This window comes from Macrobrachium nipponense, chromosome 35 (genome assembly GCF_015104395.2).
Source record: "Macrobrachium nipponense isolate FS-2020 chromosome 35, ASM1510439v2, whole genome shotgun sequence".
Lineage (NCBI taxonomy): Eukaryota > Metazoa > Arthropoda > Malacostraca > Decapoda > Palaemonidae > Macrobrachium > Macrobrachium nipponense.
Window position 1 is genome coordinate 30452815 of NC_061096.1, and position 22071 is coordinate 30474885.

At 34.6% G+C, this 22071-nt stretch overlaps 1 protein-coding gene across 5 annotated transcripts in view; it reads left to right on the forward strand.

Moving 5' to 3' along the window:
- Positions 1–17984, forward strand: part of LOC135208543 (uncharacterized) — a 28802-nt gene extending 10818 nt beyond the window's left edge. For 2 of the 5 annotated variants that reach the window (XM_064240843.1, XM_064240846.1), the window contains 7 exons: positions 3714–3764; positions 6606–6706; positions 7406–7538; positions 7735–7819; positions 8021–8189; positions 8635–8743; positions 11923–17984. In XM_064240843.1, coding sequence (XP_064096913.1) covers positions 3714–3764; positions 6606–6706; positions 7406–7538; positions 7735–7819; positions 8021–8189; positions 8635–8743; positions 11923–15087 — 3813 coding nt within the window. In that variant the 3' untranslated portion in view covers positions 15088–17984. The remainder of the gene's footprint in view (positions 1–3713; positions 3765–6605; positions 6707–7405; positions 7539–7734; positions 7820–8020; positions 8190–8634; positions 8744–11922) is intronic. The other 3 variants (XM_064240845.1, XM_064240847.1, XM_064240844.1) reach the window with 2 other exon arrangements.
- The last annotated feature ends 4087 nt before the right edge of the window (positions 17985–22071 follow it).

Here is a 22071-nt window from a genome sequence, read left to right on the forward strand (position 1 = left end):
GGCCTTACATCAGCTATGGCACTATTCTTTCTTATACTTAGGGAGGTGTCCTTTAGGATTCAACTGTTGTTACATAGTCTATATGCAGGGAAGGAATTTGAAATGTAAAGAGTAGTAGTTTAAAAGTCAAGATCATGTGCATTTTAATTGTTATTGCCAGTAGTAATGCACTAAGTAGTTTAATTAGACTACAAATAAAGTTATAATGTTTATGATTTTGGCCAAAATAGGTTTTCTTGTGTAATGTTGTTCAGTAAATTTAGATTAAGTGGATCATTGTTATTGTTTTGATTGTATAATTTGGTTTTTTTATTTCACTGTTTGGAGAAGGAAAGGATAGTTTTGTGTGTGTGTGTTTTTTTTTTTTTTTTTTTTTAATGTATAGTTTTACGTCTTTTTATTATGAATATATAAAGAAGAACTGTCAGGCTACCCATATAAAAGTTAAGAATGTTAGGTCACTTCTCAGGTTAAATTGTTTGATGATAATGACCTAGTGTTTAATGGTAATAACTCAGGGCAATAACAACTTTATGAAAATAATTTCTCTCAAAGAAGGACAGAATAGTCACATTTTTTTACTTGTTGCTGAAGTAATAAGTTTTATGGACTCGGATTATTTAATGGACAAGTTGTCTTGTAAGGTGTTACAGTTGTTATCAGATATATGTATAATACTACATGTTTTATTACTTCATGTGTAATTATATAGCTCTGGAGATTTAGGATAATGAAAGTGGAGGGAAATGAATGGAATATCTGTGATATGTAAGAGTGTATTCTAACAAGTGCTGATGAAATAAAAGGTCTGTGTACAAAAATTGTCAGTTTTGTCAGTATTAAGGTGATTATTGTATGATGATTGTATTGCGGTTGCTTATCAAAGTGATCATCATTATATAGAGAGTTCTTTTTTAGGATCTTCAAGCAGTTTCACTTCGTTCCTTAAAAACTTTTAAAAATGGATCAGAGTGATTTATAAAGAGGAAAACCAAAGCATGTAATCAGGGAAACTTAATTTTTTTTGTTTATAAAAAGGCTTTTTTATAATTATGCATGTTATATTGACAAGAAAGGATTTTTTTTTTTAACTACGGATGTTACTGATATCTAAGGTTTGAATTATTCAGGCATAGGCTACTAGGTTTTGAACTGCAATTAGTTTTACTTGAACTCTAACAATAGTGGTTTGAAAAATTCATTTTGTGATTATGATCAAGATTTGCTGAACAGGCTTTTATATACCTATAGAGTAAAAAATGTGTTTATTTAAATAGTAAATAGTACTAGCTTTAAACTGACTTGGTTATTGTGTGCAGTGTGGTATTAGAGGAGGTGCTTGTCTTTCTTGAGACAAATTGAATATTTCACAACTAAAAATATTTCACAACTAAATTTTTAACCGGATATAATCCTTTGTGTTAGAAAACAAATGAATAAATGAACTCAACCCTTGTTATTGTTACGCATGTGTTGTATGGTACACCTTGAAGTTTAAGGCAACCGTATTTCTTGATTAGTTTTACATTATGCTGTATTGGCATGTCTCTGAGTTTGTCTTCAATAGTAATTCCTTATTGTAGTCAGTAAGTAGCAAGTAAACAGTTCTATGGTTATCAAGCAATTGTTTAATGGGAAAAACCTTAGGGACCCTTATTGAGATAAGGTAATGATCTGTATGTACCTCATAATTGTCAGAATTGCTTTAGGCTATGTGAGCAGGAGTGTACTTGGGGTCTGGCTTATCTGTTTAATAATTTCATGTTGTAAATAATTGTACATGGTAGCTGTGTGTTGGAATGTGTTTCAATTTGTCAGTCTTCTGATGAACTGTAATTCTTGTTACAATCTCATAGTTTAAGCAAGTTAGGGTTATAATTCATACTATTTTCCTCACTATTTTCCTCTTTTTTTATTTTTTATTAATATAAGATGAGCTGCATTTGCATCAGTATATTTGATTTGTAGTGGTTTAGATATTATTAGTTTCGGCCAGACATCTTGCAAATATGCTTTTTTAAGTATGTTGATGCAAAATGGCCAAAGAAATGGTTGTGAATTCTAGTAGATTGCAATACAGAAAAACTAATATTGAAAAAGTAAATTTGCTTGCCAAGTGCTTAAAAGAGAAAATACCTTACGCTGTAATCCTTATGCTTTAATAATAATTTTGAACTGCAACACTTGAAATTGTAGAAAAAGCATAACAACTGAAGTTAATTTTTCTTATGCCTCAAATTTTCATAATGATGGTATATCTTCCACTATAAAGGTGATTTGCAACATACTTTCATCATTGTAATCTTGAAAAAAGGTCCACATGAGAAGTAAATGATCTGAGGCAATGCAGTACATGGGTTTATTTGCCTTCAAATTCATCAGAGGCATATGCAGTTTGGAACATTATCATTAATGGTCTTTTAAGTCACTCTCCACCAGGCATTGATAAGACCAGGCAGCTTAATGCCCCTGTTGAGTCCCTGTCAGAAGGAACAGGAGTAGGGGAAAACAAATTCGACCCCAGTGTCATTTCAACTCAATTTTCAGTTACATACTTAGTTGTTGGAGTTACCAGATATATATTGTGACATCAGAACAAGTCGCTACAATGAATATACCCCTTATTCCTCATTATTCAGTAGTCCTGTAGTTGAAGTATCTTCAAATATTTTGAAAGTACTTTCAAATATTTTATTCATTACACAATGTTATAAAAAGAGGTAGCGTTCTCTCTCTCATTGTAGTGATAGAGGCCTTGGCCATTCCAGTTAATTATACATAGCCAATTAAAATGCAGTACATGATGCAGTTTCTCCACTGGATGAACTGTTTATATAGTATGAAAGGTTCATTCTCTTGTGCTCCAGGTTTTAATTTTTTTTATGTCATCCATTTGTAATTGACACAAAAGCCTCAAATGTAATCTTGAAGGTTTAGGTAAAGCTTTAATTGTATGTTGAGTAGATTTAAAAGTCTGTGTACTTGAGAGTTTAAGTGAGTTGTGTTTAGTTGGTATAAGAGGTGTACATTAATCATTTGTAAAACCATTAGGGATAATGTTTTAAGATATTTTTTGAGCAAGTATAACCCCATCACAAAATATAAACGTTTTTACTAAGGATAAATATAAAATTTTTTTATTAGAGATATAAATTTATATGCTGGATAGCTAGTTACTCTGAATTTATGTACTGTATGTGTATTGTATTTTTCTTTGCAGGTGTGAACTTAATCTTTCACAGTAGATACACTATTCTTTTAGAGTAATAAGTATTTACATTCATTGCTGCTCAATATTTTTTAATAGTTTCAAGTGCTTTTATTAAGTTTTTTTTTATTTATATTGCTTTTCATGTTAATTTTTTCACAGATACCAGTGCAAAGTACTGTAGTAATATTTCATTTTAGGATTTGATGGTGTTGTGTCATTTCAGAGTTATCAGCTGAAGTGTATTTTTATTAATTGTTCAACACAGCATGGCTACTAACTTTTACTTACTTAGTGTAAATTTCAAAAATAAGTGTGTCAAAGTCAGCTTTACTAAGGCATGGCAGTGATTCCCTGTGATTGTAGTTTTAGCAGGAAGTGAGATTTATTGCAACATTTTCCCATCCTGTTGTTTGGATCAGTAAGTTCCACAGTCACAGGGGACAGCTTGCAGGGATATATTTTGCAGCAGATTGAAAAATTGTTCCTTTTGGCATAACTTCAGATGAGATTGTTAGCGTGGCTGAGCTTGCTGGCAGAAGGGGCCCAGCATAAGGTAACACTTCAGGCTTACTTTAATTTTGGTTGTTCAGTAAGGGCCTGGGATTCAGCAGGATCCTAAAGTTACACTTTGATTGATTTGCTTGAACACTGCTTTTTTGCTTATATTATTTGACTGTGATTGTCCTTTGTTGGTTATTATTCTGTTTTGGAAAAATGTGGGGTTATCAGCTGTGGTTGCTTATCAGATGTTATTTTAGTCTGATTTTTACATTATATACTCAAATTGATGAGCAGTTTGAAGTAGAGCACAGTAAAGTGCATGGGCCTGCCATTAGTATCTTTATATTTTTCTAGCTGCTTCAATTACTAATGGTATTTAGAGTTTTCATGGACACACTTGTATTTTTTGGCTGGTTAGCTACCTGAAGTAAATGTAATTAAATCCTGGATTATTATATTTAAAGCTTTTTGTTTTAAATTTTAAATATATGTGGGTGCACAATATTGTAAGTGTACATGCCATGGAAAGAAGAATAATTTAGCAAGATATATTGAGTTGCTGTTATGCCATGCAGCAATGTTACTGTCGATTCAACAAAGCATGTTTATTTTTTTATGTTGACTAGTATCAGGTTGTACACTTACGAATACTGTACTAGGTAGGTTTACCAGAGTATCCTGTTCATCTTTTGTTTTCATTATGTAAATTTTCTTCCTAAATGTATTACCATTACAGTGTAAGTATGTGTGATTGCATGTGGGAATATTACCTTCTCACTGTAGGTGTCAGTTAGTCTTTATACTTAGATTAGACAGAATGACAATTATGTTGATGTGTTATAGATAAGATCTCTTTTGGAAAGTTAACAGAAACATTTGAAACTAAGGAATGCTAGCGTAAATTTTGCAATTAACTTTTCTGAAAAATTTGGATGCCTGTAATCCTTGGACAGAGATGTTGACATTTCATGGCAGATATCAGAGCACTAATAATGAAGTTATATATATAGGTTGCAAATGAGTTTGTAGAAGAATTCTTCAAAGGCTTTTTCAACAAGAGTTGATGATATCTTTTGAATGATTCAGTTCAGGGATCTGATGAATGAAGAAAACAATCTAAACTAGAGAAGGTTTAAAGATGGCTTTACTATATGTAGTAAAACTGATGAGCCAGTTTCTTTGGTGGAAAATATACAATACATTTTATATTTATTTAAGAGATGGCTAAAGCAGTTGCGAGTTTGAGATGACCATGACTTTTCACCCATGTTAAATCGTAAAGATTTTTAGGATTCATCCAGTGCTCTATTTCTACCTATTGTTTGAGGTTCTCATCTGAGAAATGAGCTGGTTCTTGTTGCCAGGAAAATACAGTTACTGCAGTTTAATAGTAAAGCGCCTCAGCGGCGTGGTTGGTATGGTACGTATTAGCGTTCCACCTCGGTGGTCGCGGGTTTGATTCCCGGTCATTCCATTGAGGAGTGAGGAATGTGTATTTTTGGTGATAGAAGTTCACTCTCGTCGTGGTTCAGAAGTCACGTAAAGCCATTGGTCCCGTTGCTGAATAACCACTGGTTCTATGCAACGTAAAAACACTATAGTACAAACAAACAAACAAACAGTTTATTAGTAAATGGATGCTGTTAAATCTTTTGTTACTCAAGGATTAAACTTATTCAACTTGATATGTGTGTATAAGCGATTATGATAAGGTTTCATTTGTGCTGATTTTTATCAGGTTTCATAACGTGTGTGGATTTTGCTTGGTCTTGTCGGTTTGGTTGTCCATTCTCTTTTGTATATTAGTGGTGCATATACCTTTGGGTTAGAGCACTAGCATTTTGAGTAATTGTTTTTATGGAAAATGGAGGGAACAGATTAGGTATGTCATTCATTTCCTCAGTAACAGGGTATTTTATAATTCTTTCATCCAGAAATAAGGGCTGGACATGCATGGTAGAAGAACAGATGTCTGGATGATATTATATTTTACAATTGTGCTCTAAAGTTCCCTTGAAACTTGTTTTTCTTTGTTTAAAACCTTCTACACGTGTTTTTCACGGAATTGCCAAAGAACGATTTTTTTTTGCAGGGATTGTTTTTAAGGTTATAATTTCTAACCTGTTTTCAATTGTTATATCCTCTCCAGTTTTCGTAAGTTAATACAAGTCTTAGATTTTCTGTATACAGTACTCTGCTGTGTATTGCTTGATTTTGATTGCTTGCATGCCCGCTTTTAGTACATCGCAAAATTCCATATCACTGACCTGTGGTCTTTATTGTGAACTATAGTGAGTAGAATTAAGTAGTGTGAATATTGTTATTCTACATGTGTATTTATTTTTTATTTTTTTTATTTTTGTGAATCTGTGCCTCTTATTTGACATAATTATCAAGAATGTACTTTTAAGTTGTTTATGCATTATTGTAGTTGTAAAGAAAATTGATTACGTTTGACATTTTAAAGTTTTGAATTGAAGTTGTACCTGTTGATATTTTGTTGATTTTTGTAAGCGATGCTTTTTTATGGTGCCACACCTTAGATGTTTTGCACATTATCTATGCTTTGACATTTTGCAGCGTTTTGTACTGTGAGGATTGCAGTACATAGCTATTATAACATACCACATCTAAAATGTTTATTTCATAGGTTATGGAATGTTTGCTTTATCTCATAGTCTGTAAGATTTATTTGGAAAATCGTACAAAAATTTTGTTGGAATTTTCAAGTTCTTTTTAATGTAAGTACTGAATGATAGTCATTTTATACATGGTAATATGCAGTTTACAATGTCCTTGACTTGAGTCCTGTTTTAATCAGTTGGAGATTTCTCTTGTTATTGAAATGTGTCTTGGGTGTCTCCTGATCAATAATGCAATGGATTCTTTACAGGTATCTGTTTCTTCTACTGGTGAAGATGGACGGGAAGTTGCTAAGATGGTATTGGATCATGAGGGCAACCCAGAATGGAAATGCAACACTTGTGACTTCAGGTAACGTGTGATAAAGTGGGACTGAAGCCAATATGATTGGCACTCTCCTTGCATAAAATACATTACATACTTATATATTTTCATCCTTACCTTGTATTGTATTGGTTTTCCAAGTATAACAGTCAATGATATTTAGGCTTGTATTCAGAATATAGTCTTGTAATGCATAGTAATTTTTTTCACATTTAATTAAAGTTAGAAAGTTCATATAATAAAGGAAAAAGACAAAAGTGCATGACTTTCAGTAGAACACAGATGTAATTGCAGTTAAATAGACACTAAAAAGTTAAATAAAATGGTGGGAGGGTGAAATGGAGACTATCGAAAATCAGTTTAAGCAAAACGAAATTGATGGTGACAGGGGAAAAAAAAATGTACATCTAATCAATGGTTAGAGTCTGCCAGATTTCAATGTGAAGATCATTATATGAAAGAGGAAAGGGATTTTCGGAGAAAAAGAGATAAGTAACAGTTATTCAGAAAAGAAGTAGAGGTCAAAGTAGCACTGAAGAGTATAAGGGCCAGAAAATCACAGGGAAAGGAGATAGATGAAAACCTAGTAAAATCATTTTAGATCTAACCCTTAAAACTGAATGTTATATTTATCACAAGGAATTTTGTGACTGAAGTTTCAAGGTTTCCTTATGCTATTTATAACATTATTTGTGAAGTGATCTTAGAAATTTACTTCTTTTATAGGGACAGTGAACGAGAAACAGTTGTGCAGCACGTTAGGCTAGCTCATGCACGTGGTGGACCTGTTTCGTTACTTCATGCTGTCCACCGATGTGATGTATGTGGATATGCAGCAGGCACCAAGAGAGCTGTGCAGGTAAATGATTAAATATGCTGTTTGAATAATAATTTGTTTGCTGCTTTATTTTTGTGAGAAATGTTATCTTTCACACTACCTTTTTTAATGATATCAAGTGGTAACATTGTAGGATTCAGGCAAAATCTGTGTAATTGGAAAAATAGCTTGTGAACAATTGAAAAGTAGTGTTATTTAACAGCTTTGGTCTTTTCAGTTGCACATTGACAGTAGCCATGGTGGTCAGGGTGGTATTACCAGTCGCTGTGAAGGGCAGACACCTAACCCTAAAGAATCTTCAGGTAAGAATTATAGTGGTATGATTTTAATTGGAAAGCTATAAATCCTAAAAACTCACAAAATTATGGGTATACCTGTGAGCATTGGTCAGTTTAGCCATAATATGGATACTGTAATTGTATTTAGGTTTGTTTGTTTGTTTTTTTTTTTTTGCTTTATGGGCTCTACTTTTATTGAAGCGTTATGTTCTTTGATTATTTCAGGTGATGGTGAACATGATCATCATGAGAGTCCCAGGATGATGAAATGTCGTATCTGTCCTTTTTCATGCAAGAAGAGAAGCGAGATGAGAGCACACATTGTGTATCACACATCTCGTCAAGACTGCATATTCAAATGCATGTTTTGCCCTTATTACGTTCCAACAAAATTGTAAGTATTTAGCATGTAAACTCCAGACTATCAGGTTTTGATAGAAGATATAGTTGTGATTTGACTTGTTTTAAAGTAATACTGTTATATGTAGTCACTGAAATTTTGTTTTGTATCCCATTTGAAACCATACAGAATATGAATATTATGAACAACAAAAATTGCCTTCAGTGTAGAAATGTTTCTCATGTTGCACAAAACTAGCCTTGCTGGTCGCAGTACTTTTATCTTTGTGCTAAAGGTCATCATTTTTGCATTTGCATTCATTTGTCCGTTTCTTTATAAGAAGAAAATGGTCCTTTTTATTTAAAGAAACTAAGAACAGTTCTGCTGTCTTTGGTATGCATTTGTATTGTAAGGAAAGGAAATTTTGATTCCATTTTTTTCTCTCATAAGATTCAACTGAGACACCAGTCTTTTATGCTATTTGTACATTATATTTCAGAGAGCTATTTGAGCATCTTAGCCTACATGGAATGGAAGTTCCAGCTTCAGTACTAGAGGCTGTTAGCAGGAACAATGGAAATAGTACTGTTTCACAGGCTTCTAATCAGGTAAGGCCAGGAAAGTTGTTATTGTGTTGTTAAGTACATTTGCTCCTCAGGAAATGACCAACTTAGTTGCCCAGTGCTGAGAGGGAAGCTGGAATGGGTTAAGGGAAAGGAACTCAATATCATATATGCATTAGTAATTTTATTTTTAAGGATTACCTGTTTTGTTGCTAATGTAAGTCTGATTAAACTATTTTTACTACTGCAATATATTGGTTTGGAAGAATATTTATTTATTTATTTGTTCAGAGAATATTGGTAGAAATGGAAAGAAAAATAAAATTCTGCCACAGTATGAAAGAAATGATTAATGTGTGGCTGTTCACGTGCCTTTTATGAGGATATTGAACAGTGCTATACAGTTAAATAGGCAAGTATGAGTAGCATTCATTTCAGCATCTGCCATGTCTGGATCACATACATGATTACTTCATGGACAAAAGATTTTTTATTCCTCGTATACTCTGACCTATCCTATATGTACCAAAATCCAGTGAGTTGAAGTTCGTTAAGATGAGTTGCTAGGATCACTATTTAATACGCTACTGATGCATCAAAGTATTATGCAAATACCTAGCAGTGGCTCCAAGACATTTTTGTGTGAATGGTCACTGTTTCTTCAGCTTCTTATGTCTGCAAGACGTGTGAGAATGAGGCCTGTTTAAGCGATTGTCAGGTTTGGTGATGAAAAAATTACTGCATAGCTTTTCTAGTTATATGACAAATGATTATACTTATAGAATGTACATTTAACTCAAGTTACATTATCTTAAAAACTTTGTGACATGAACTTGATAAAAAAAGATATATCTTATATAGTAAATTGAGTCTTTTCACCAGCAACTGGATAAATTGAAAATGAGGAGGATTGTGACATTAGTCTTCAATGAGCTTTCATCCAAGGAATATCATTTAATTTTCATTGAAATAATCATACAAAATATATACAAATGAAATTAAGTCATATAGTGTCCCATTGAGTAACCTTCAGTTGAACAAATTTCTTACAATGCTGATATGAGTGGGGATCCATTTCAATGAGACCAGAAGATTTCTTTCTGGAAAAATTTTTAGGTGCAGCCGTTACAGTTATAATTGCTGATATACAAACTAGTTTTTTTATTATTTTGTTAAAGCAGATGAGATTTGTGGGTAGTTCCATTGAAACTAAGGCATTATTAGTTAATGAAAATTTATTTTTACTTTCTCCAAAGATGATGTATTAGTCACACTATGGAGAGATTTGGAATTATAATTGTCTTATAATTTGAACTTTTTATTTGTATTTTTTATTGTGTGATGGCTGAAATGTTTGGAATGAATGTGCAGTTTTTGTATGATTACAGTAATTATAGATAGATACCGTATATACTCGTATATCGTGCAATGTTTGAAGACGTAATTTTGGAGTTAATTTTAAGGGGGTCGCATCATACCCGAGATATAAAATTAGAGTATGTAATAATCACATAGTATCATATGATAAAATACAATCATAATAAATATACATCTTTTCCATGGATCTTTTAAAATGTTATGCTTTACTTCACTGCATCCAGTAATATTATATGTATTATCATATTACTATTTGTTTGTATTAAAAAATACAAACATAGCAATCAATGTTTTGGTTTGGAAATCAGCTGTGGGTGATTGCGAGGTAAGTTTATTTTTGCTGTATTAAACTCAAATCAGAGCAGCTTTCTTGCTTCTAGTTGGCACAATTGAATCTCAAGATACTCTATTTATATGGGACAAGGTTATTTTACGTTATATAAAGTGTTTTCAAGTCGAAATATCACTTTAATATGTATCGTTTGTGAACGAAATTTTGTTATTTTTTTCTTTAGTAGATGGCGCCAAGGGCATGTTTACTGTGTAAACACGCCCTCGGCGCCACGTTTCTCTCAAATTTTGTTTACGGTCAAGATGGCACTATACCAAAGTTTGCGAGTTTCATCCACATTGCCGATGCACGATAATAGTCGTTGGCAGGTCAACATTCTATCCCTAGCTTCAGCTAAAACTTACAGGTTAAATTTAGCCGTATATGCCCTTGCTGAGCTTTTCTACATAGTGAGTAAGGATATATTAATGTAAGAATATATCAGTCCTGTTTTCCTTAACATCATTCATAACATAAATACGGTAATTTTTTACTGTCGTATGATGGTTAAAATCCAAGCAAAAATGCTGTTGTTATTATTGGTTTAGGTTGTTCATAGTAAATCAGCTGTTTCTGGCGGTATGCGTTTACACAACAAGTATAACATCACTAACAATACTTTTGGCATTTCTTTTACTTTTTTAAACTTAACTAGAAGATGGAATGGATAAACAGGAAAAGTGGCTTACCTAACTAAAAAATGGAATAGATAAAGAGGAAAAGAGGTTAGCCTATTGTTATTTGGTCTCGTAAATTTTAACTTGCATGATACATGAGATATGTGATAAAATAATTTTTTAAGGGTGAAATTTTGGCGGTCGCATGATATGCGAGATCGTGTGTTACACGAGTATATACGGTATGTTTGGATTTTCTCCATACATGTAGGTGGAAATTCTTGACTGGATGGAGGGTTACATTTAGCTTTGTCTGAAGTAGTTGTGATTGCACGTATCAGGAAGCTTGAACATTCATAAAAGGCTTTTAATGTATGGGTCATGACACAAATGTAGGTCTGCTGGTATACATGCTGTATTTTATCATATTACTACTACATTTGTAGATGTGTATTTGCTGTTGATATGTATTTATTATATGTCCTATTTCTTTATTCTTGTTATTTTCCTGTATTCCTCATCCAGACATTTCTCCTAATAATATATGTGAATATCTGTATCTGTCTTGCCAAGCGTAGTTGTAAAAGTTTTGATGGATAAATAAGATAAACCTATGTATTAGGTAACTAATATTTTACAAACTTCAACATTCAGCATATACTAGTAATTGTTTTAGAAGTTACTTTTATTACTTTAGAAAGTTTAGCTACTTCTATGATGTTAAAACTTGGGCTTTGATGGTTTCTGTTGGGAAAACTTTATTGAAAAGATAGGAAATCATCAAGTTTAGTTAAGAAAATCATCTGTTGTAGTTATGTATTCATTTACCCTTTGGCAGGACCATGGATAGATAAGTGATTTATGATTATGTATATTTTTTCACTTTACATTTCCTTCAGCAGGATGATGGATCGAGGCAGTTCTTATGTGGAGCCTGTCCATTTGAAACTAGAAGTCGGTCCAAGCTTATGCATCACAGACAATTCCACAAGCCAAAAGGTTTACCATTCAAGTGTCCTCATTGTACATATAATGTAACTCGGCGCCACCTGTTGTCTCAACACATTCGTGTTCATGGTGTTGACCCTGGTCCTGATGACGGTTTAGAAAATAATGAAAGCACCATTGATGATCGATCAAATTCTCCATCTCCTTCATTAACGATCACTCCTGTTACCAGTGTTGCAGCAGTTGGAGAAAGAGGTCAAGATTCTACATTTACAGATGCTTCTGCGTTGCCAAAACTTACTGATCAAACAACAATGCTGTTAGAAGATATTCCATTGGTTTGGGTGTCCCGTGATAATCGATTCTTCAAAATGTTTAAATGTAGGCACTGTCCCCATGTAAACCTTCGGAAAACAAATATACAAGAGCATGAAAAAATGCACAAACCAGATGCTGCCAGAGAGTCAGGAGGGTTGCATTGTCCACATTGTTCTTATATAAGTGTGAATGCAGGTGTGATGTCTGCCCATTTGAAGGTACATGGTGGTTCAATGGGACAGTGCCATGCCATTGTTGACCCAGCTCTGTCGGATGAAGATCAGCTACGTCTCCTTACTTCCAAAGCAACTTCTAGTCCTGTTTCATCTTTGGCCTCCAATTCACCTGTAAAAGAAGAAAATGTTGCCAATAAATTGGATGAAAAAATTTTATACTTCTGCCAGCTGTGTCCAGCACGATTCTTCTTTGAAAAGGAAATTCAGATTCATTCCCGATTCCACTTGTCATCTCTTCCTTACCATTGCGAACATTGTAACTTTGGCGGTCGACAAGAGGCCCATCTCCTCACTCATGCCAAAGTTCATTCTCCAGAATATCAACAACGCACTCGCACTATGTTGAGTCAGCACCGAGCTTCAACCTCACATCCTCCAGTGCCTGGGCTTAGTCTGCCAATAGGTACAGTTACTGAAAATACACCAGCACCTACCCAAGACACTAGAGAAGGAAACAGAAAAAGACCATATGTGGCTTCACCACCCCCATCAACTTCTGGGATGCCACAGCCTCCTCCTCCAACAAGCAAATATATGTGTGATCAGTGTCCTGCCTCCTTCTCTAAACTTTTAACTTTACAGTATCATCAATCTTTACATGGTGCTAAGAATCCATACTCTTGTCAGAGGTGTTCCTATGCAGGTAAAACAACTGACAATCTGAAGCAGCACCAGCAGCTTCATGAGCAGCATGATGAGGATGCCAAGACTGGCAGTACAGCTAAAGAGACAGAAGCGAAAGCAGCTCTTGCTGGAGTGGAAACAGCAAATGCTGCCACTGCTGTGACAGCAGAAGTGACAGCTAACTCAAGACTGATTTCTCCTGGAAAAACTGAAAAATATAGGGTAGAAAATTCATCTAAACCTCATAAACATTCAAAGCATGACAAAGATAGCTCATCTCACCACCCACCAATTAAGTTAAAATTGATAGGATTACGACCCATATCCTCAGAAAACAATAGCGGTGGTCGGCCACAATTCAAGTATTACGTTGAAGAACAGGTTCCCTTATCAGGTGTCGATTTACTGAGGAGAAAAACAGAAATGGAGAGAGAAGGTCAGCAAAAAGGTGTATCTGAATCAACATTTAGTGGGAAGTCAAGCAGCAAAAGTAAGTCATCTAAGGAGAAAGAGGAGTCAGAAGTGGAAAATGATCCCATGCGAATTGGTGATCGAAACCTTCATTATCCTTTGCACATTGACAAAGTCACTGGAAAATCTCGTGAGAAACGTTACAAGTGCCATAAGTGTCCATCAGCATTTGAAAAAACAGAGCAGTATCATGTTCACACAAATCTTCATGGTTCAAATCATAAGTATCGATGTCAGATTTGTGACTACTCTGTTAAGTTTTATGCTAATTTCATGATGCATATAAATCGTCATAAGTATCATGAAAAGATGGTTGCTCAGAAATCTGGCACTCCCCTGCCATCTGATGAAGACCCGAAGTTCTTGCCTGCTATTGCTAATGCAGGCAGTTCTAGTGACAGTAAAGCATCCAAAAACAAGTATGAAGATAAAGAAAATTTTGATGACAGAGATTTGACTACAACTGAACGTCAGCATTTATTATTACAGAATAAGAAGGGTGTTGATAATTCTAAAAAGGATGCCGACAAGGAAAGACAAGTTTACTATTGTATATATTGTCCCTATGCCAATATTAGACGTGATGCTGTTGACAGTCATAGCTATCGACATCTTGCAAATGGTGGGTATGGTGTGTACAAATGTACATTGTGTGATTACACTGCCTCACAATTGAATTTTATTAAAGAGCACACTAAAGTTCATTTCCGTCCTTTTAAATATGTGAACCCAGAGGGCTTTATGAGACATGACCGACATGAAATACTTAGTACACCTGTAATTGTACCAGGGACAAAGCAGAGTGATGGACAGAAATCAGGGGAATCCAGTAGTCAGCCTTCCCAAGAAAAATATCTCGTGTTTTCTCATGACTCAGGTGTTTTCAAGCCTTCAAATCCAAGTGATAATATGGCTGACTCTGATTTAGTAAGTGGAATAAAAGTAAATTATCGATCTGGTGATGTAGTTGATGCACCAAATGATTTTGTGATCTCGTTACGTCCTACCAAATCGAAAAGTGTACATAAAGTATCTGAAGTTAGTGTTACTATGGCCAGTAGTGAAGCAGCATCAAATAAAACTTATGCTGATGAATCAGCTGCCAGTCACAGTGTGATAGAAAGTACAAAATTGCCAGGAACTGAAGAACTGAATGAAGATGAAGCATCAAAATGCCTTACCAAAACTGGTGTAATGGATCAACCATCTTCCAACTCTCTTGGACAGGAAGAAGTTAACATGACCAATGGTCATGCTGCTGCTGATGAGAAAGAGGCCTTACTTTCTGGGGTTAGCAGTAATCCTATGGCTGATGATGTAGAAACTGTTGGAAATGGTGTTGCCTTGACATCTGAAGAGGAAAAAATGGAAGTTGATAATGGGAACCAAGAAAGTTTGCCCAAGATTTCCATTACAAAACAATGGGGTTCTGAGCAGAAGCCAGAGGCACTGGTTAGCTCCCATTAGGCAACATGTCAGTACTGGCAGTTCTTCACTCTAGGGCTGTGAGCACAGTGGTGATTGCTGTTGCAAAAGTAATTGCTGTAGTACTGTATATTAAATGTATTGCACATGAATTGATACTAGTTAATTCACAAAAGGATTATCACTTACTGGCATTATTTATCTCATCTTAGCATAAGTTGGCAACACATTTATTCTAAACTGCCATGATCAGGTTTTTACAGACCAAAGATTTGGATGAATTTGTGAGTTCAGTTTGAGTAGTATATTACAAAACTGGTTTTCATAATGCATTATGTATATTTATTGACTTCCACAGATTTAACATTACAGGTTTGGTTAATGTATTATTACATTCTTGTATCATACCTTTTACTGGTCAAGTTGTGCCTCTGTAGTGCTATCCTGTATCTTTCAGAACTGGTGATTTAAGTTTTTAAAAGTAATCTACTATAGATTTAAAACATAGACAAAGATTTTTAGGTAATATATAGAATGAAATATTTTTAGATCCCACCGCATTTTGCATATTCCATGCATTGTAAATATGTTTGGTAGTGTATTTTGTCACTGCCTCCTAAATTTTCTATCTTGTCATCTTCATTGTATTTTAATTTCTTTTTTATGGTTCCTGTATATTGTATATATATTGTGAGTTTTAATTGTCTAAGGACTATTTGATTGTTTCTGACACTTATAACTGTAATCCTAAACATTATTAAGCAAAATGTTAGGGTATCTGTATTATAAAATATGTATATTCCTTGGTGCAGATAAGAAAATGTAGTTTTATGTTCATCATTTTTGGAATGTATCGTTTTATATCATTGTCAAAGTTGAAATAATTTTAACCAATTATGTTAGTGTTGGTTTACCAGTAACAATTAATAGAAGTCCCACCCCACCTAATATGGGAAATTAATCGGAGGTAGAGTACACATAGGTAATTTTTTTTAAAATAGTCAGTACTTTTTTTTGAGGTGCTGCTAATAGGTAATATTTCATCATGTCTCGAATTTTATAAGTAGTTTTCAAGTAACCTCAAGGATAGCATCAGTAATTTACAGAAAATTTAGTTTGTATTCTCAGAATGCAGTTTGATATTAATGCTTTATGTTCCAGATATAATTTGACCTCTTACTAGCAGAATGTAGGTACTAAGAAGTTAAACAAGTTTTGCATAAATTTAGTATCATCTGCAAGTGCTAGTGTTACATCTTAAAAGCTGGTTTATGAAGTCTGGTAAATATTCCATTTAAGTTGAATTTTTTACTTTTCTTTTAAACACAAACATGTCAAGTACACAAAAGCATTGGAGCGTGCGGGATGACGATAAATTTTCTGTGCATTCCAATTAAATGTTTCATTTTTATTTTATTCGTGATGCAATGAATGTTTTTGTGGCTGAAGTATTACTTGTATGATTTAAATAACAATTTTGCTTTTTTAAATAGTAATTAGTGTGACTTGAAGTGAGTTCATCATAAGTCTGACTTTGTTGTTTAGTACCTTACTGAAGAATTAAAGGTAAAGTTCCAGTGCCAAGTCAAAGGAAAGTCATATAAAAAAGCAAGTTATTTTGTGCTTTTGCTGTTTAATTTCTAGTATGTTTTTTTTAGTGTGCCAAGATACAACAAATTATTTAAGAATTAGGACATTAGTAAATTATGAAATTTATTGAATTTGTCTCTTATAGAGAACTTGCTACATGTAGGAGAAAAGGATTGATTAGTTCGGCTCAATCAGCAAACATATTGGTTTCATTGAAACAGCTTTTATGATGTAGTTTAAAGAGATAGTCTTGTTTTCCAGAAGTTTTTTAAATTTTGTTTACATTGTGGATAGCATATGCTGGCTTTACTTAGTGTTTGAACTATTAATTTTAAACATTTCATTCCTTTGTTAAAATGCATTTTTGAACTCTTCAGAATGATGTACTCCACTGAGGCTTACTCATATCAAATTTAACAAAAATAAACTATCAAAAGTCACTGAACCTTAGAATACAGTAATAGATATATATTTTGTAATTTTTTTTTAAAGATTTCATCCACTAAAATGTAACAGGTCATTTATTATCAGGTATGTTGATTTAACACTAGTTCATCGTATGGTGTTATCTCTGGAAGATATAGCTTTGCTTTTCGTGTAAATTTTTTTTCATTAGAATTTTTATACATCAACAAAAGCATTTTGTTACCACCAAAGGAATTCCTGTTTGTTATTTTTATTACCGGTTTTGGTGAAGGTATTGGCTTTTAATACCTAATGAATAAGTTGTCAAAACGGAAAATATGAAAGTCAATATGAATACTTTGGAAAGTTTAACATATGTCAGGATTTTAGATGCTTATAAAGAGACATGTGTAATATTAATGGTTGGGAAGAACTGTTTACTTTTTTTTTATCCAGCAAGTTTGCTCTATAATAGGCGTTATAGGACACCGTACTCAGCCTATTAGTGAACAGTGCACTGAGCTTAATTTGTGTTGCAGAATATCTTTTAGAATACAGGTAGTTTATTACCATGCTCAATTCATTACTTTCACATCAATAGATTGTTATTTGTTCAGGTAGTCAGTTGTATAGTATTGGTAAAACCTGGGAGTACACTAAAGAGCATGGGAGGTAATTGATGTAAAAGGAATTGATTTGTTGGGTATTCCAGTGAAGAAGTGCAGTTTATACATGAATTATGTTGTCTTCACTATTGTACTATAATTATTTATTTTTGTTTTTAACTATTTTAGTTTAATATTTGAACTATTTTAAGATTGTTCTGAAGTCATGTTGAATGTTGATATAGCCATTCAAATAGTCTGTTGACAGTCATTATGTAAATTCAGTGCCCAAGTGTGAAGGGTTTTTGTAATATATTTTCACATAAATTTTATGCGAAATTAAGGTCTTTGATTTAATTCCAGAAAAGTTTTATTTAATAACTTAAGGCATTTGGAGAGAGTTTTACCACAGTACTTGCATTAATCTCATTCACATTAAATAAAAATTCACTCAAAACAGTGGATTTCCTGTCTTTGCACATCTATCAAGGAGGTTTTGTTGTCAGTTTTGTCAGTGCGGCTGTCAGCAGGATTACATGAAAACTGACAAACAGGTTTGATGAAACATAATTATTAACTTTTGGTTGGTATCAAGGCTTTCCTAAGTGATTGCCAAAAGTAATCATCTGGTGAGTCATCTAAGGATTGTTTACACCCATTATCATCAGATTCATTCCCGTTTTGTCAAGTTTTTTTTTATAGCGTTCAAATTGGCAGTTGCCTGCAATCTGTTGATCACTGCGTCTCACATTTTCAAAATCAAAACGGGCTCTGTACTGATTTCATGTTGAGATTGGAAGTGCATGATATGCACTTAATTATTTCCGAATTGGCCTGCATGGATAAAATGATCTGATTGAAAATGTAGTGAAATAGTACATTTATACAAAGGAAGCAGTATTTTCACGTCGTCATAGAGTTCTGATACTTTTAAGTTTGCCAAAACTATCCTGAGACACTAAGTGTTCAAGTGTTTTCTTTCCTTCCTACAGTTATTTATAAATTGCACAACCCCACTTGCATTGCAACAGGAAATTCCTAGTCTGGTGAAACTGCTAATTAATGAGGAAGATAAAGACATGCCTAGCATATTCATAACTATACCTCCAAAAAGTGGGTAAATGGCCCTCTAAAGCGGACTCACTTTTCTACAAATAAAAGTTTTCATTGTTTAGAAAGGGCTGGAAAAATAATGATAACTAAAAATGAGAAATGATCTGAATCCAGACTGCCAAACTGAAGCTCTAATCTCTGATAGTAACTTAACTGAAAAGCATACTTGCGAGAGCTGACATCTCAATCTTGAAGCAGCTGTCCTATGCACTGTAGACTAGCCAAGTATACAGCTGAACATTGAACAGCTTTGATCCACTTCACAATGAATGGTTCAGAATCTGTACTGGAGTATTCAAGTCCTAACAAACAATTCCGTTAAGTCAAAGTGGCAACTTCTACTCTCTTCATCATAATTTGGAAACCGCACAGGGTACAATCAAGGTTCTGGCGAGTGACCCCACCATGGATTATGCTGTAGGTGTTTACGTACACACCTCTGTCAAAGAATTATGCAAATGCCCCTGAACATCATGAGCATCAGACATTATAGCATTTAAGCTATAAAGGCAGACATTACACCATGCAAACGTTTTCTTTACCCCATGATTCATCTTGTTCTCACAGTTGCTATTGATTACAAATTGCGGGCGCAAAAATGTTTAATTTTCAGTGGTGTCTGGAATTTCCGGACGAAAAAACCTACCGGCAAGCTCAGTGAGCTAAACAGTGGAAATGTTGAAAGTATTTTGTGTAATAGTCTGAGAATAAATAACTGGAGGTGATTGGGAGGTAGGACACGAAAGATAATGAAGATTCGGGTATCCATGTGTTCTCAATACACGCGCAGCAAACGGGGAATGCTATCAGCTGCAAAGACTAAAGTTCCTCCAGTCAGCGGATATACCCATATTTGGATGAATACACCTAAAATTACTGTATTGAAAAGAATTATTATTATTATTATTATTTACTCAGAAGATTAACTTTATTCATATGGAACAAAACCACAAAGGCAATTGAATACTGGTTTTTTTGGACACTGGTCATTCAAAACAATTGCTGAGGCAGAAAGTATAACAAAAATCAACATACTGCAATAGTAATCAGAGATGGTTTAAGGTCAGCGGAAGTCCGGGTTGGACCAGTTGGGATGCCAGATGTTGCTGTAAAGCAACAGCTTCTCAGACGTTGGCACTTAGTACTTGGTTTGGTTGATCTCGGGGAGGTTCGGGGGTTTCTGTTGGTCTAATGGCTCACTTAGGCACGGGGGTTTTGTTATTCGTCATGGACTGTTATCATATTAAAGACAATGTCACGGTCTTAATTGACCATGGACTGTTATTCATCTCTCTCCTCGTCGGCGTTTGGCGCCGGCTGGTTGCTTACGTTTCTCTCTCTCTCTCTCTCTCTCTCTCTCTCTCTCTCTCTCTCTCTCTCTCTCTCTCTCTTCTTTGACGTTTATCACTGGTAATTTTCTGTTTATTGTTCTGCTATTTGCAGTTACTCTAGGAACGGGGATCTGTTCAGTTGATGGCATGGTCGTACGCTCTCTCTCTCTCTCTCTCTCTCTCTCTCTCTCTCTCTCTCTCTCTCTCTCTCTCTCTCTCTCTCATTTGGGGGAGACTGGTTTTCTCAAGTTTCCCCGCTTGACAGTCGGGAGAAATAAAATTTGAATGCTTCATTTTATTATGAGAGTCGGTTTTCAGATTGTGAGTATTCATTCATTTTACTGTAGACTCATTTCTTTGTTAATAATTTTCTAAACTTTTTTAGGGGTGGGGGGGAGGAGGCCTTGGTGTGTGTGTGTATTTCTTCCCTTAAAATCAGTTACTCTTTTATTCGGAATATTTCTTCCTTTGTTCCCTTTCTTTTAGATCAAATTTCCTCTCAGACTATTATAGTTATCCGCACCCTTCTTGTCTATGCTGTACAGGATAAAATGAGCCGAGAGAACTCATCCCTCATTATTTTAGACAGCGGGCTTCGTTGTACGGAATTTAAGCCCCCAAAACGATAAAAAGAACAAAGGGTTGCAAGTTGCAACAGATTTTATGAGTGTGCTGTGGAGAGCACTGAGTCATACAGCAAAAGAGTACGGAAGTGCTTTGATTTCCTCCCCTTGCAGCCGAGAGACAAAAGCTGCGCCCATTATGTTGCCAATCAATAACATCTGAATCATTTTCGAAGTATTTGTGTACAGGGACGCACAGTGGATATTATTATCAAGGAAGCGAGTGTGTAGCATGACTTGAAAACGTCAGTCATGTTCAGAGTAGCTACAGGAAGCTCGAATACTGAGAATTGACGAATGGCCGAAGTGCCATGGTAAGGAGAGATGCACGGCAGAAGTCTCTAGTGTTGGATTTTAATTTTTAGAAGTAAAAATATCATATTTACGCACCGTGAAGCATAATTTATGTATAGCGCCTCAGGGGCGTGGTCGGTATGGTGTTGGCGTACCACCTCCGAGGTCGATTCTCGGACATTCCATTGAGGGGTGAGAGATGTGTATTTCACTCTCGACGTGGTTCGGAAGTCACGTAAAGCCGTTGGTCCCGTTGCTGAATAGCCACTGGTTCCACGCAACGTAAAAACACCATAGAAACAAACAAAACATAATTTATATGCACAGTAACTTGCGTCTAATTTAGCAGCAGACTCCTAAGGAAAGTTGTCATGAAAGTATATATGACAGGAACTGAACAATTGATTTGCTTGGATATGTTATTCCTCTACGATCTTTGAGATTTATTATTGTCGCTGTACGATAAGTGAGGAATAAGTCTATCATTTCAGTTACTCCTATACTGCAAAAATATCACGAGGTTTTTCATGCAATGTGGATGGGGGAAAGATTGCTATCAGTGCAACTCGCTGATAAGAATTCTGCTTTACATCCATTCCCGCTTCTTTCTTTCATCATGCTGTCCAACGTTTTCAACTTACTTCTTTGGGTAATTGTGGAAGTTTCGCCGTTAGGTCCTTAAACTTCATTTGATTTGTTTTGCGGTTGTCCTTATTTTGCTGCAAAACCATTCCAGCTCACGGTTTTTATCTGTCTTAAGTGCTGAATGCCTGAAAGTGTTCAGTGTTTACCTTTAGATCATAAATTTAATAAATCATTCATTTTATTCAATAATTCACAAAGGTTTTCTCAGTCTTTACAAGCAATAAGATCTCGAAAAGCGAACGCATTATCTCTTACTGTAACTCTGTGTGGCTCAGTGTTTCCCGTTATGACTCTTAACCCCCATTGTTAGTACATGTTCAGACTGGGCTTTAGGAGAGAATAAAATATTTTCTCCTCTGTATACGGTCCTTTCTTTCATATGGCCGTGGTGCCTGAAGTAGGGCGGCAATTTAAGAATGA